The following is a 14,693-nucleotide window of genomic DNA, read 5'->3' as shown; positions in this document are numbered from 1 at the left end:
GTGACCCCATGGACTATACAGTCCATGGAATTCTCCAGGCCTGAATACTGGAGTGGGTAGCCTCTCCCTTCTCCAGGGGATCTTCCCAACCCAGGGATCAAACCGAGGTCTCCCGCAGTGCAGGCGGATTCTTCACCAGCTGAGCCAGCAGGGAAGACCTTACTTTTGAGCAGTTCTATCTGGTCCCCTGCTCCCTGTGAGTCTTCAGCTTCTTCTCTGGGCTGTAGGTGTTGGACTGTGTTTTCACAATGAGTTCATCAGAGCCGCAGAGCTCTGTTGGGGGCTATGGTGTGGGTGTGGGTGGAGTTGGGGAAGGGGTGAGGAGAAACTGAGGATGAGCATCAGGCCCCCAGCCCGAGAACTGCTTTTAACCTGAGAGCAAACGCCACTGTTTACTGGTTCCTCTTGTGTGCGACAGGTGGCTTACAGGAGGGGTTATGGTAAGTTTCAAGACCAGCAATTGCTGATCTGACATTCTTGTGCCCCAAAAGAGGAGGAAAATAAACCACAGAGAGAGAGGGAAAGAGACCCAGAAAACTAGTGACTTGGGCAGATAATGCACTTGTTCAAAGTGCAGGTTCTGGAGCCAGACATAAATGGTTCAAGCCCTAGCTCTGCCTAAAACTGATGGTGTCCTTGAGCAGACTGGTTCTTGACTGCTAGACAATCCCTGTTCTCCTGTCCCTAAGTGCTCCAAGTGGAGTGGGTGAGGCTCTGAGTTACCTCACTCAATGTGGAAGAACTCAACGACTGGTACAGCTCTTCACCCTCAACCCTAGCTCCCAGCTCAAAGGGTCCATGGTACTCCCATGCCTTTGGAGCTGACCATTTATGATGCACATTCAGGGCTACCCAGGCTTCCCTGGTTGCTCAGCTGGTAAAGAATCTGCCTGCAACACAGGAGACCCAGGTTTGATTCCTGGATCAGGAAGATCCCCTGGAGAAGGGAATTGCAACCCACTCCAGTATTCTTGCCTGGAGAATCCCATGGACAGAGGAGCCCGGTGGGGCTACAGTCCATGAGTTCGCAAAGAGTTGGACACAGCTGAACAACTAACATACATATACACACACACAGGGGTACCCAAGGACTGCCCTCCTTGCCCCCTCCACAAAGGAATAATTTGTAGTGACTTTACATCTGGCAAACTCTAATGGGATTCACGCCCAGCAGAGTTCACAGACAGGGAAGGGGCCAGGCTTGGGACCAGAGGATGTCAGGAGAAACTGCGTGTGACCCTTAGTAAGTGCGTGACCTTCAGTGCCTTCCTCCACATTTCCAGGCCTCTGCGTCCTCATCGTCACAGAGCGAGGCTGGAGGTTCGATGCCTTCCTTGGGCCTCTGCAGCTTTGTCACTGCATGTTCCAATGAGTCCAGGTGCCAGGAAATACCACCCCTCTCCTCCGGATCCAGGCATTTCCCTGAGAAGTGTCCTCCCTAAGTGCAGGCTCACAAATCAGACAGGGTCCTAACTGACCGAGCCTTCCTCTCTGTGCCATGAGTGATGAGACTTTTGAATTTTCCTGGCCTTGGGAAACTGGCCTCACGTGGTCTGGGTGCAGGGCTTTCAAAGTGCTGCCCTAAGGGACAGCTCTGACATAGCCACGGCTGAGCAAGAGAACTTGAGGTCAGGCCAGGTCTCCACACAATGAAGTCCGATTCTGCAAGGGAAGAATTTTCTGAAGCAGAGGACCGCCTTCCTCTGGGCACAGAAGCTGCCAGACATGGGCAAGTGTGAGATGGGGCATTGCAGCGTGGCCACGTCAGGAACTCTTTCCTGTTCTTCCACCTGGAGGGGGTGTTGCTGACCTTGTTGGTCAGATTTCTGAATACTCGTAGGGATGTGCTTCCTAGAGGGCAGGGTGACTGGCTGATAAAAGGTGACACGTGTGTTGGGCTTCCTTCTTGCTGCGGCCTGAGTAGTTAAAGGCTCAGGCTCCTTTCACAGGAAACGCTTGGCCATCTCTTGCTCTCTGTCCTTTCCCTTCAGCCCCACACAGTTCAGCACGTTTGCTTGATCCAGACCTTTCTGGTTGGTTAGGCACCCTGGTGGACACCCTGCTCACATCTCCTTGGGCCACCCTGTCTACAAGATCACTTGTGAAACATTCATCCTGATGGCTTTGTGAGATGGAGTATTTCTGGCCATATTGGTAAACGGGATGTCACAGCCTTCAGGGATTCCAGCCTTCCAGGTATAAATGTCGGAGCCTGTGAAAGGAACAATTGCAATGAGCCCAGACGCGTGCATCTTCCCATACACAGAAGAGCACTAAATTCTTTAATTTGAGATAACTGGTTTCCCTTAATTAACAGTAATCTTTTGATATTCAGACTACTCGCCTCCTGTTGCAAACTTCTATGTAACCTGACTCCTCGCCCGCCAGCCCCCTACCCCCACCCGCAGCCTCCCAGAAACAGTTCTCTCAGGGTCACCTGAGATGCTGCCTCCGGGGCTTGAAGTCCTAACAATTCCCAGAGAATAAACAACTCTCAACTTTTAGGTTGGGTGTTTTTTTTTCTTTTTTGCAGTCAACAGCTTCCTGTAGTTCTCTGGGCACAGGGTGGGCTGGAAGGGTGGGGAGTTTAATACCGTAGGAGTGACCTTCATCCAGTGAAGGATGAGGGGGTGGATAAATGCCCCGATTCCTTGCCATCAAGGGGGGTAATTCGGGGGTGTATTCGTCACCGTCTCTCAGCTGGTCTTCAGCTAGATTGAGACTTAGTGGCGCCCAGTTACCAGCCTGACACGGACACACCTTTGATTGGCTTCTTCTCTTCCCTCTCTCTTCCCTCCCAAATAGGCCAAGGTTCTTAGCTTCTATCTCAGGTTCTGCTTGTGATGTTGTGATTTATAATAAGACATATATATTTGGTCCTTGTTTCTGGCACAGAGCTCCTAAAATCCTGGGAGTTTCCTAAGCGACTGGAGCTTAAAGGTGTCTTTTGTTATGTTAATGAGGTGACTTTTGGAAAGAGCCTAAGAGTGGGGCTGGTTGCCTGCCAGTGGAGCCAACCACATCCTTAGAGGACTGGATGTCAGGGGAGGGCAGAGGGCCTGGAGATTGAATTCAGTCACCAATGGGCAGTTATTTAATCAGGGTTTCCCAGGTGGCTCAGTGGTAAAGTATTAGCGCCTGCCAATGCAGGAGACACAGGAGACCTGGGTTTGATCCCTGGGGCAGGAAGATCCCCTGGAGGAGGGCATGGCAACTCACTCCAGTACTTGCTTGGAGAATCCCATGGACAGAGGAGCCTGGTGGGCTACAGTCCATGGGGTCACAGGGAGTCAGACATGACTGACTGACTGAGCACACACAGGCCTATGTAATGAAGGCCCCATAAAAATCCAAATGGACAGCGACTAGGTTGCTGAGCATGTGAAAATGTGGAGAGAGGGTACAGAAACTCCATGCTCTTTCCTCATACCTTGTCCTGTATATCTTTCCATCTGGCTGTTGATTCATACCCTTTAACATTCCTTGTTAATGGGTAAATATATTGAGTAAGCTAGTTTTCTTGAGTTTTGTGAGACACTCCAGCGAATCAGCCACACTGAAGGAGGGGATCCTGAGAACCTCTGATGCATAGATAGTTGGTCTGAAGCACAGATAACAGCCTGGACTTGCCATTGGCATCTAAAGAAGAGGGCAGTCTTGTGGGACTCAGCCCTTCACCTGTGGAGACTTAATGCTGTCTCCAGCTAGATAGTGTCAGAATTGAGTTGAATTGTAGGAGAGAGCTGACGTTCTTGGAGAGATCTACATGAAGACATATCCTTTCACAAACTTCACTGCAGTGCTGGGAGAGGCACAGTGATTTTTACTCCCATTTTTATTGATAAACAAACTGAAGCCTGGAGAGCTTAATGACTTTTCCCCAAAAGGTAGATTGTAGGACTCCAACTCAGTATCCTTTTCTCAGTGGTACACTTTGGTGTCTTCTAGGCATCTCTGCTGTAAGGGAGGACACTGGGTTGCTTTGGGTGAAGATCACCAAGGAATGGAGTCTTTTGCTGCTGTCTTCATTTTTATTCTCACGACCACAGTAGATTTGTTTAGAAAAAGACTTGCCCTTTGATTTGAGGGCTTCCCTTGTGGCTCAGCTGGTAAAGAATCCACGTGCAATGTTAGAAACCTGGGTTCGATCCCTGGGTTGGGAAGATCCCCTAGAAAAGGGAAAGGCTACCCACTCTAGTATGTCTGGAGAATTCCATGGACTGTATAGTCCATGGGGTTGCAAAGAGTCAGACATGACTGAGCGACTTTCACTTCACTTTGATTTGAACTATTGATGCCTTAATGGATTATGGGAACAGAGAGGGATATTTCACCTTTTGGTTAAAATAGTATGGGAGGGTTAACTAGTGCCTTGGTTGATCTCAGGGTCAAGACCTTTAAGAAAAGTCACAGGATCATAGGGGCCCTAAGCCAGCTTTGGGCTTCCTTGGTGGCTCAGCGGTAAAGAATCCACCTGCAATGCAGGAGATAAAGTTTCGATCCTGGGTCAGAAAGATCCCTTGGAGAAGGAAATGGCAACCCACTCCAGTATTATTGCCTGGAGAATCCCATGGACAGAGGAGCCTCGTGGGCTACAGTCCATGGGGGTTGCAAAGAATCGGACAAGACTGAAGTGACAGAGCGTGCATGCAAGGCAGCTTTGAGAATGCCTTGTCTAGTTTATGCCTTTCTTTTACAAACATGGAAACTGAAGTCAAAAGAGGAGAAAGTCCTTAGGGTCACTAGGTAACATGGAGATTAGGGTTTAGGAAATAAATACAGGTAATCAGAGATTGGGCTAAAATCAGGAATCATGGCATTTGCTAAGTTATTCCGTGGCTGGGGCTCTCCAGAACACCTGGAACTGAGCAAGTGTGCAAAGATCTATCTAAACTTTGAGAGAACCAGGTCAGGAATGGATTAGTGATGTCTGCCTTGGCACTTTCGGAGAAGGCAATGGCACCCCACTCCAGTACTCTCGCCTGGAAAATCCCATGGACGGAGGAGCCTGGTGGGCTGCAGTCCATGGGGTTGCTAGGAGTCGGACATGACTGAGCACTTCACTTTCACTTTTCACTTTCATGCATTGGAGAAGGAAATGGCAACCTACTCCAGTGTTCTTGCCTAGAGAATCCCAGGGACGGGGGAGCCTAGTGGGCTGCTGTCTATGGGGTCGCACAGAGTTGGACATGACTGAAGTGACTTAGCAGCAGCAGCAGCCTTGGCACTCCATTAAAGACAAAGTCAGGAAGGCTGGAATCATGGATAGCTCAAGTGTTGGTACCCTCAGGCTGAAATTTGGAGGGGCAGTGAAGGAAGATCACCCGTGATGAAACAAGGTAGTGGCCGGTTTGAAGTTTAGGTTACCCCCTCCATCACCCCAAATTACCTTGTTGCTCTATCTTTCTCTTTCAGAATTCTATCATACTGCTTTGGAATCCCCATAACCTAGTAGAATGCGCACACACTTTATTTAACACAACAGACAATTAAAGCAAACATTCTGGATCCTGCTCCAAATTTTGCCTTTAGCATCTTGTCTCTCCTAGTACTAAAGTCCCACTTGAATCTCTCTCTTTCCCCATGTGCAAAATAAAAGTGTTGGGTCAGCTCACTAATTCTCAAAAAACATTCAAAGGAACAGCAGTCCTGCAGGATGGTAACAGCTATTATATGGAATAGCTTTCTATGATTAATATTTTTGGAATATTGCTGGACTGATAAAAACATTTTTTAAACTGCAAGGCATCTTAGATCGTTACTAAAAATCCACCTTCAAGTTACTCAGGTAGGCAGAGTTCCCCAGGCTTATTTAGAAATGGAAAATACGTCATACGCGATAGTCTTTAAAGGTCTTTCAGCTTCAGAATGCTGTAATTTTTACCAATTTCCTTTGAGATGCATAATCAATGATTGACTCACTTTAGATCTCTCCTGCAGATATGATATGGTGGTTGATTTTTAACCACAGTGTTTAAGTGACTCAAAGCAAATGGCAACCCTGGGGGTCATTTCTTTAGCTGAGCATTTGGAGATAAATCAATCGAACTGAGAACAATTGAAACAATTTGTTCTTTTAAGACCAGACTAGGTTATTTCAATTACATTAATGATGTAAATAATGTGATAAAACCAACAGGCAGAACTGACTGCAGAGACTAGGGGGCCTTTTGAGGGGGGGCATACATAGCTTTTGTTGGCATAGTTGCTATGAAGGTTTTCTGTCTGAACGTTTCAAGTAGCAAAATCCTACGCAGCACCACCCCCCCAGCCCCAACACACACTGTTACAGTTTTCTTCCGCATGTTGTGGGGTTCTAGGTGCCTGACCCTACCGCAGTGGTTCTCCACACTGGGGAGATGTGCAGGCTGGGGCAGCCTGTGTCTGCCACAGAGACAGACTGTTCCTTCCGATGAAGGGCCATCGTCTTTCCCTAATCAAAAGAGGTCACACTTGTTTGATCTACCTTTCTGCAAGTCTGGACGTGAATAACTTCAAACTCTGCATATCAATGGTTTCACCAAGACTATTTCAGCATCAGCATTAATATAAAAGGATGGAAAGCACACTGGGTACTAACCAGGGAATCATTAGCATCACCTATGGGATTAAAGGGCTTCCCAGGTGATGCTCGTGGTAAAGAACCCACCTGCCAATGCAGGAGATGTAAAACATGAGGGTTCAGTTCCTGGGTTGAGAAGATATCCTGGAGGAGGGCATGGAAACCCACTCCAGTATTCTTGCCTGGAAAATCCCCATGGACAGAGGAGCCTGGCAGCCTACAGTCCATGGGGTTGCAAAGAGTGGGACATGACTGAAGTGACTTAGCAACCTGACGCAAAGAACCGGCTCACTAGAAAAGAACCTGATGCTGGAAAAGATTGAAGGCAGGAGAAGGGACAACAGAAGATGAGACTGTTGGATGGCATCACCGACTCAACGGACATGAGTTTGAGTAAGCTCTGGGAGTTGGTGATGGACAGGGCAGCCTGGCGTGCTGCAGTTCATGGGGTCACAAAGAGTCAGACATGACTGAGTGAATGAACTGAAACATGCTTGGCCTCACCACTGAAGATTTTGATGGTGGAGATCTAAAGTGGGAGCAGGGGACTTCCCTGGTGGTCCAGTGGCTAAGACTCTTTGGGCCCAGTGCAGGAGGCCTGGGGTTTGATCCCTGGTCAGGGAACTAGATCCCACATGCCACAACTAAAGCCAAATAAATAAATAAATAAATAATAAAAAAATAAAGTGGGAACAGGCATCAGTATTTTAAAAAGCTTAACATATAACAACCCACATGCCCAATGGGAGACTGGATACATGAAATGTGGTGTATTCATTCAAAGGAAAGCTACTCAGTAATAAAAAGAACAAATGTTTTTGTTACATGCAGCAACATGGACATCAGGTTAAGTGAAAAAAGTCAGTCACCAAATAATATATACAAATAGAATTACCTTTTAAATGAAGTTTGAAAAACAAGCAAAGCTTAAAACTCAACATTCAAAAAAACAAAATCATGGCATCTAGTCCCATCACTTCATGGCAAATAGGTGGGGAAACAAGGGAACCAGTGACAAACTTCATTTTCTTGGGCTCCAAAATCACTGCAGATGGTGACTGTGACCATGAAATTAAAAGATGCTTGCTCCTTGGAAGAAAAACTATGACCAACCTAGACAGCATATCAAAAAGCAGAGACATTACTTTGCCAACAAAGGTCCATCTGGTCAAAGCTATGGTTTTTCTAATAGTCATGTATGGATGTGAAAGTTGGACTATAAAGAAAGCTGAGTGCTGAAGAAGTGATGTTTTTGAACCCTGAGAAGTTCAAAAGTTTGTTGGAGAAGACTCTTGAGAGTCCTTTGGACTGCAAGGAGATCCAACCAATCCATCCTAAAGGAAATCAATCCTGAATATTCATTGGAAGAACTGATGCTGAAGTTGAAACTCCAATACTTTGGCCACCTGATGAAAGGAACTGACTCATTGGAAAAGACCCTGCTGCTGGGAGGGATTGGGGGCAGGAGGAGAAGGGGACGACAGAGGATGAGATGGCTGGATGGTATCACCAACTTGATGGACATGAGTCTGAGTAAACTCCGGGAGTTTGTGATGGACAGGGAGGCCTGGCGTGCTGCGATTCATGGGGTCGCAAAGAGTCGGACACGACTGAGCGACTGAACTGAACTGAACCTGTGCTAAAGTCCAAGAAATGATCATCACCACCCAAGACATGGGCCCAATCCAGCTCAGCCAAGTTCCAGCTTCAAGAAACGGAACACTTCCCAGTTCTCTGCCTTATATCACACCACTCCACAATTTTACCCTCCAGAATTTCTCCCATCCTTTCTCTGTGGATGATAAAACTCTGGAGAACTCAGCATACAACTACCAACTTAATAGTAAACAAATAGGTGTCCAGGAGCTGTGCTTCCATTTCTGTCTCCATTTCAGTGGCCACATCTGCACTCCTGGAAGGGGGTCCCTTCTCTCCCAGGTCACCTTGTGGTTTATTGAGCACCTACTATGTGCTGGATCTTGGGGGCTCCTTTACCAAGGAGTTTCCTCATTTTCAAAATAAGCCTGATAAGCTGATTTTTTTTACTGTCTTCCCCATTTTTCAGATTAGCAAATCAACTAAGAAGATGAATAATGGGCCTGGAGGTGGCATCAGGCCAGTTAAGTGGAGGACTCAGGGTTAGAACTGTCATTGCAAAACTCCTTACAATTTAAGGTCTTGTTTCTTCCAGAGCCCGAGGGGAAAAAAGCAGTGTTGGAAGGAGAGACACACACAGAGTGTTGGAAGGAGTGTAAAGTGGGCAAAGGTAAGCTTGGCAATGCTTTTCAAGCCCAATTACCAGAATCCAAATCAGTCAGGCCCCGCACACCCAGGAGTCCCACGCTCTCTAGCTTGACCCTGCTGGTAGCTTAAAAGTGGCAGCTTCAGGGCGACTTTTGTTTGGTGTAACTTAGAAAACAAGAAAGAAGCAAGTGGAGGGTGTCGAGACGTCTTTCGTTTTAGGTTTGTGGCTCCCTGAGATCAGAGGAGTGGGTTCCTCTTTGGGGGTGGCGAGGCACAGGGGAGGCATTGGAGCAGATTCTATGGCGTGTGTGTGTGTGTGTGCGCGCGCGCGTGTGTGTTGGCGCGCCTGTGCGTGGAAGGGGGATTGCTGTACCCAGCGCGAGGCACTGGGGGAGGAGGAAGCGGTAGCAGAGATCTGAATAATTGATTCCTCAGCAGCACCAGACGCCTGGGAGCGGGCGGAGATCGTGGTTTCAGCACCACGGACAGCGGCGCGCCCGCCTCAGGCGCCCCCGCCGCCAGCCAGCTTCCTACCCCGATCTTACCGCCGCCGTGCGCTCCGGGAGCCGGTGGCCGCGCTCTGCGCCGCCGCCGAGGGACTGCGGGGTCTGCCTCGGCCCGCCTCCGGGGAGGGCGGCTGCGGACGGGAGACTCTCTCGCCCGCCGGAGCTCCAAGCCTTTTCGGCTTTCGCGGGGGCTGCAGCGTCTCGTCGACTGAGAACAAGTCCCCAAGTTGGCGTGGGGGGCGCCCCTGCCTTCCTCCTCCTCTTCCTGCGAGGCGACCGCAGCAGAAGCACGCCTCGGGAGCCCGGTTGAGCCAGTTCTGTGAACCAGGGTGGCCGGACTCCCGCCGGGAAGTGGGGAGCTGAACGCCTGGCGTGGAGCTGGCCCCGCAGCTAAGGGCTTAGAGGGAGCTGCCTGTCCCCCCCGCCCGCGCCTCTCTCGGCCGGGGACCGCGGGGATCCCCGGCCACACGCGCGCGCGCGCTCCCACATCCACTCATACACACACTCGCCCTCACACATCCATCAGCCCGGAGCCGGGGCTGCGGAGAGGGCTCTCGCGCGCGCTCGGAGGACCGGGGCAGCGACTGTCCGGAGTGGGGCAGGAAGCCCAGCTCAGGCTCTTGGAGGGAGGCGCCGAGGGCTTAGCCGGAGCATGGGGCCCGCTGAGCGCTGAGAGTCGCGGCCGCAGCCATCAGCCCTGGAGATGACCAGGGGCGGCCACTGCTGAGAACTATGTGGAGAGAGGCTGCGGTGAGTGCCGGCGCGGGACGCGGGGCCTCGGCGGCCCCTTTGGGAAGAGGACGGTGGGAGGCTTTCATAGGAGGGGCGACAGGACTGCAGGAGGGTCGTTGCGTGGGAAACATCGCACCTCCCTCGGGGGTCCGGGGCTGAGGGAGCCGGAGTCCTTCCCTCCCCCTCTCCTCCTGCCGGCACATCGCAAACTCAGCCCGCCCCCTCCCCCAACCTCAGCCCCCATTCCCTCCTCTTTGTCTCTCTACCCCCCTCCTTGCTCAGAAGCTCCTGGCCGCACTACTCCCGGCAGCCGGCGCCGGGGAGGCGGCAGGGGGTGAGAGCCGAGGCGCCCTGTTAGCTTCTCGAGGGTGGCCAACCCGGGGCTCCGGTTCTCCTGTGCGCCCCGGGAGTGAAGCTCTCCATTTCGGCCACACGGTTTTAGGAGCCGCACTGGGGGACGTCTCGGGCACGGAGCTTCAGCTTCCCAGCTCGGGCCGAGCCCCCACTGTGCGCGCAGGGGGCGGGGGTGGGGTTGGGGGTGCCGTGTGAGCATTGCAGACTGCAGTCAGTCCCCCCCGTCCCTCCGCCTCCCCTCCCCCCGCCCGTGGGCTGACCCTGTCTCTCCGTCTCTTTCTCCGCCCCGGTAGAGCCCTGCTGCAGAGCCTCCGGCTGGGATAGCCGCCCCCCGTGGGGGCGATGCGGACTGCGCGGGACGGCCAGGGGAGCGCGCGGGGGCCGCAGCATGCGGGAACCCGCTAAACCCGGTGGCTGCTGAGGCGGCCGAGATGCTCGTGCGCGCAGCGCGCCCCACCGCATCCTCGACCTTCTCTGGCTACAGGTACGTCCCAGCGGGAAACCTGGGCCCCGCCGGGGTTCTGGGAGAAGGAACGGTCGGCCGGAGGAAGAGCGGGAGAAGGATCCGGGGAGAGAGGGAGCGAGAGAGAGAAAGCGGGAGAGGGCGCAGCAGGAGCGAGGCGCGGGAGGAGCACCAGGGGGCGCTGCGGCTCCGCGCTCGCGGGGCTCCGCCGAAGAGCGCCGAGGCCGGCGCGAGTTCGCCCCAACTTCCCCCCGGCGCCAGGCAGCGCCTGGCCCGAGGGGCGCGCGCCTGAGCACGCGTGCCCGACGACGCTGGTATCTGCTGGCGGGCGCGGCCGTGCACCTGGCGCGGTCCATGTGTGGGCACTGGCGGAGGACGTGTGTGGACTCCGGATGGCCTTGGGCCCCTCTACTGCGGGCCTGCGGAGGTGCGCAGAAATGAGCGCGTGCCTGTGAGGGTGCGCGGCCCACTGCCCACGTGCACCTAAGACTTGGTAACAGAATCTGAAGTGGGAAAGCCTGGGGTCGGGGATGGGCCAGTGATGCACAGTTCACGTCCGTCCGAGAGCTTCTGGGGAGGCAGACTTCCCTCCCGCCCGGCCCCCAACCCACCTTACCCAGCCCCACGCACGTTCTTTGCCAGCTCCCACGCGTCGGCCCGCGTGGTGGGGGGGGAACGTGCCTCCCCTCCAGAATTCTGCATTGCACACGGCATGCGTGAGAGATTGTGTGTATGTGTGTGTCTGAGCCTGTGTGTGCCCGCGTGCGTGTAGGGGGCGGGTCCTGGGGCTGCTGGCGGTCGCTTCCTGCCCCCTCTGCGCAAGGTGGGGCGGACCTTAAGTTTCCTCCAGGCACCCTGGATTCTCGGGCGCAAGAGCGAGCGTCCTCAATTCCATGCGCTTGGGGCGGTCCCTGCTCTAGAGGTGCGGGGTCTGCCGTGGGTGCTGAGGGGCGCCAGGTGGGTGATGAACCTCGGTGGGTTCGCAGGGTGTGGGGCCAGTCAACTAGCCTTGCGCCTTCGCTCGGCCGCCTCCGCACGCCTGGGCTGGTCTGTACTTTGCGCCGGGTTCGCAGGGGGCGGGGTCGGTAACTTAGACTCGCGGAGGTGGGAGATGGGTGGGTGGAGGGTATGCTTTGCGCGCCTACGTCAGGGGCCGTCGCCAAGTGGTCCCACTTAGCGAGTGCGGCGGGAGATGTGGGTTGAGTCGAAGAGGGAGAGGAGGCTGAATGCGAAGGTGGGTTTGGGGACAGTTACAGAGAATCCGCTCGGATTGGAGTTGTGGACAGAGTGGCAGACGGGTCGAGGGACGCGGATGGCCAGGGGATGGGGAATGGAGTCAGTGACCCCAACAGCTCTCCCTGGGGTGGTTTCCGTTCCTGGCTCCTGGAGCAAGGGGCTATGTCGGTAAACCCCCTCCTCTAGAACCCTCGCGCACCGCAGCAGCGCTGACTCTTCCTCTCCACCTTGCAGGGACCGTAAGTGGCGACTATGGGCAGACTGGGCTACTGGACCTTGCTGGTGCTGCCGGCCCTTCTGGTCTGGCGCGGTCCGGCGCAGGGCGCGGCGGCGGAGAAGGGTCCCCCGGCGCTGAACATCGCAGTGCTGCTGGGCCACAGCCACGACGTGACGGAGCGTGAACTGCGAAACCTCTGGGGCCCCGAGCACGCAGCTGGGCTGCCCCTGGACGTGAACGTGGTAGCGCTGCTGATGAACCGGACGGATCCCAAGAGCCTCATCACGCACGTGTGTGACCTCATGTCAGGGGCACGCATCCACGGCCTGGTGTTTGGGGACGACACCGACCAGGAGGCCGTGGCCCAGATGCTGGATTTTATCTCCTCACAGACTTTCATTCCCATCCTGGGCATCCACGGGGGCGCATCTATGATCATGGCTGACAAGGTAAGGCCGGGAGGCGATGGGCTGTCAGGACCCCAGCGCGCGCCAGTCATATGGCAGCCACTGCAGGTTTTCGGGAGCCCCTGGCCTCCGTCTTAATCTGAAAGGGGGTTGTGGCCACCGACCCTAAGGAGAGCCAGCTCCTGCTTCTCCAACCTGGAATCGAATGGAAACGCTTTTTGCTTTGGTTCTGAAAGTGGGGGTACTCGGAGGCACCTTGGGTGTGCCAGGAAGAACTCAGTAAATGCAGAAGTAAATGGGGTGGTGGAATGCTTAGAGATGGCTAGGTGGGGCACAGAGGTGAGCCTGGGGGCAACTTGAAGCAATAAGTTTTATATTCCTACACTGTTAGTTTTACCTGATTGTATTGTGGCAAATGTCCATTTTTTCCCCCTACTAAAAGCCACAGAAACTATTTTTAAAGGATCAAATGTGGGGATATTGTGGAATAAAATGCAAAGTTTTAGGTAAAGCAGAAAAAGGCAGAAAAATGTCATGGTTCCACAGACTCTCTACAATTAGAGAAAGTGGGGTGGGAAGTCTGAGGAGCCCTGGGATAATGGCACACAGGTATGTGTTTCTCCAAGGGAGTGGCTGTGAGTGGAGAGAAGGGACTGCTGACCCAGAGATGGAGGCTCTGGGTGTTCCTACACATCACCTGGGTGGGACTGCTGGGGGTTCCGAGGCCCTCAGATGGAGGGCTTGGCTCCTAAGGATGGGTTTTGATAACGTAGTTAGAGGGTGTCCCAATGAAGGAAAGGTGTAGAGATCTCTTGGCTTAGAGTGGGAGGGAGGGTCTTTCTGTGGATCACCTGGGGGTATTGGTGTGGAGAAGAGGGGTCTGGAGATTTGAGTGAGATGTTCTGAGAGCCTGGTTTGAGAACTGTGCAGAAGAGCAGGTGGGAAGGGAAAAGCAAGGTGAAAAATGAGAAAGAAGGGGAGGGTTGGTGTTTGTGGGTGCCCTGTGCTTCTGTCTAAGCCCTGGAAGAGAAATGGGAGGGGGTGTCAGGAAGGGAATTGTGAATGTACTTGTGCTCTGTGGGTCCCCCTAGTCTTGAGACCTTATTGGAGTGTGTTCCTTAGATAGCAGGAGACATCGTAATGGAGCCAGCAGACATTTGTCATAGCACTTTGCTTCTGATGCTCTCAAAGCACTTTTACATTCATCAAATCAAATACTACTTCTGCCTCAGTAATTCCCACCAGCTCCTTTGGGAACCATATTAATTCTTTCAGGTCTCCTGGGCTGCGGCACATTCTGTTGAAATACACAACTGATGTAGAATCTTATTAAACATTCATTTTAAATGGTTTGCAACCTAGCAGAATTCCTATGTGTGGTTGAGTATTTTCCCAGCCACCTCTCAGTTTTGGGGGGGTTCCTTTCTGGGAAGAAATAAGTAGGAAACAGCTGTGTCTTGCCACTGTTATGTGGCCATTTCAGAACTGGCAAAGGTCTTAGAGCCTATTAGAGCATCCTGTAGCTTTCAGGTGAAGAGATTCAGGCTCAGGGCAATTAAAGACTTAGCTAAGACCACACGGTATGTGATGGAACTAAATCTCTGGTTTTCTGGTCCTCTGGTTTCTGACAAAGGCACAAAGAAGGATAAGAACAGCATTTCCCAGCAGGGTTTTGGAGTGTGATTTTGGGATTTAAATATTACTACTGATTCCTTCTCCCTTCTGAAGTTTTGAAGGAGCAACATGCAGTTAAACAGGAGCCATATTGAAAGTGAAATTTCTGTATCGACTAGGCCCAGCACAATCAGTGGAGAAATATGGTAAAAGCTGAATAGGAGAAGTGTTGGCAGGTGTGGGACTTGGGCTCTTACCTGACTTACCCATCTGACTATAGGCAAAGAAGCAGGAACAGAAATGGGCTTATAGTTAGCATCCCCTTCATAAGCAGTGACCCGTCCATGTCAGGCTCTGA

General features: G+C 52.6%; 1 protein-coding gene across 2 annotated transcripts in view; it reads left to right on the top strand.

Annotated features, from left to right (window-relative positions):
- Positions 1-9,267: 9,267 nt before the first annotated feature.
- Positions 9,268-14,693, top strand: part of GRIN2A (glutamate ionotropic receptor NMDA type subunit 2A) — a 431,280-nt gene continuing 425,854 nt past the window's right edge. Inside the window, exons 1-3 of one of the 2 annotated variants that reach the window (XM_043914296.1) lie at positions 9,268-10,062; positions 10,692-10,882; positions 12,332-12,763. In XM_043914296.1, coding sequence (XP_043770231.1) covers positions 12,350-12,763 — 414 coding nt within the window. In that variant the 5' untranslated portion in view covers positions 9,268-10,062; positions 10,692-10,882; positions 12,332-12,349. Of the gene's footprint in view, positions 10,063-10,691; positions 10,883-11,258; positions 11,289-12,331; positions 12,764-14,693 lie in introns of those variants that run through there. The other variant, XM_043914297.1, reaches the window with a different exon arrangement.

Source organism: Cervus elaphus, chromosome 10, assembly GCF_910594005.1.
Source record: "Cervus elaphus chromosome 10, mCerEla1.1, whole genome shotgun sequence".
Lineage (NCBI taxonomy): Eukaryota > Metazoa > Chordata > Mammalia > Artiodactyla > Cervidae > Cervus > Cervus elaphus.
Note: the sequence above shows the minus strand (reverse complement) of the source record. Positions and strands in the feature narration are given on the sequence as shown.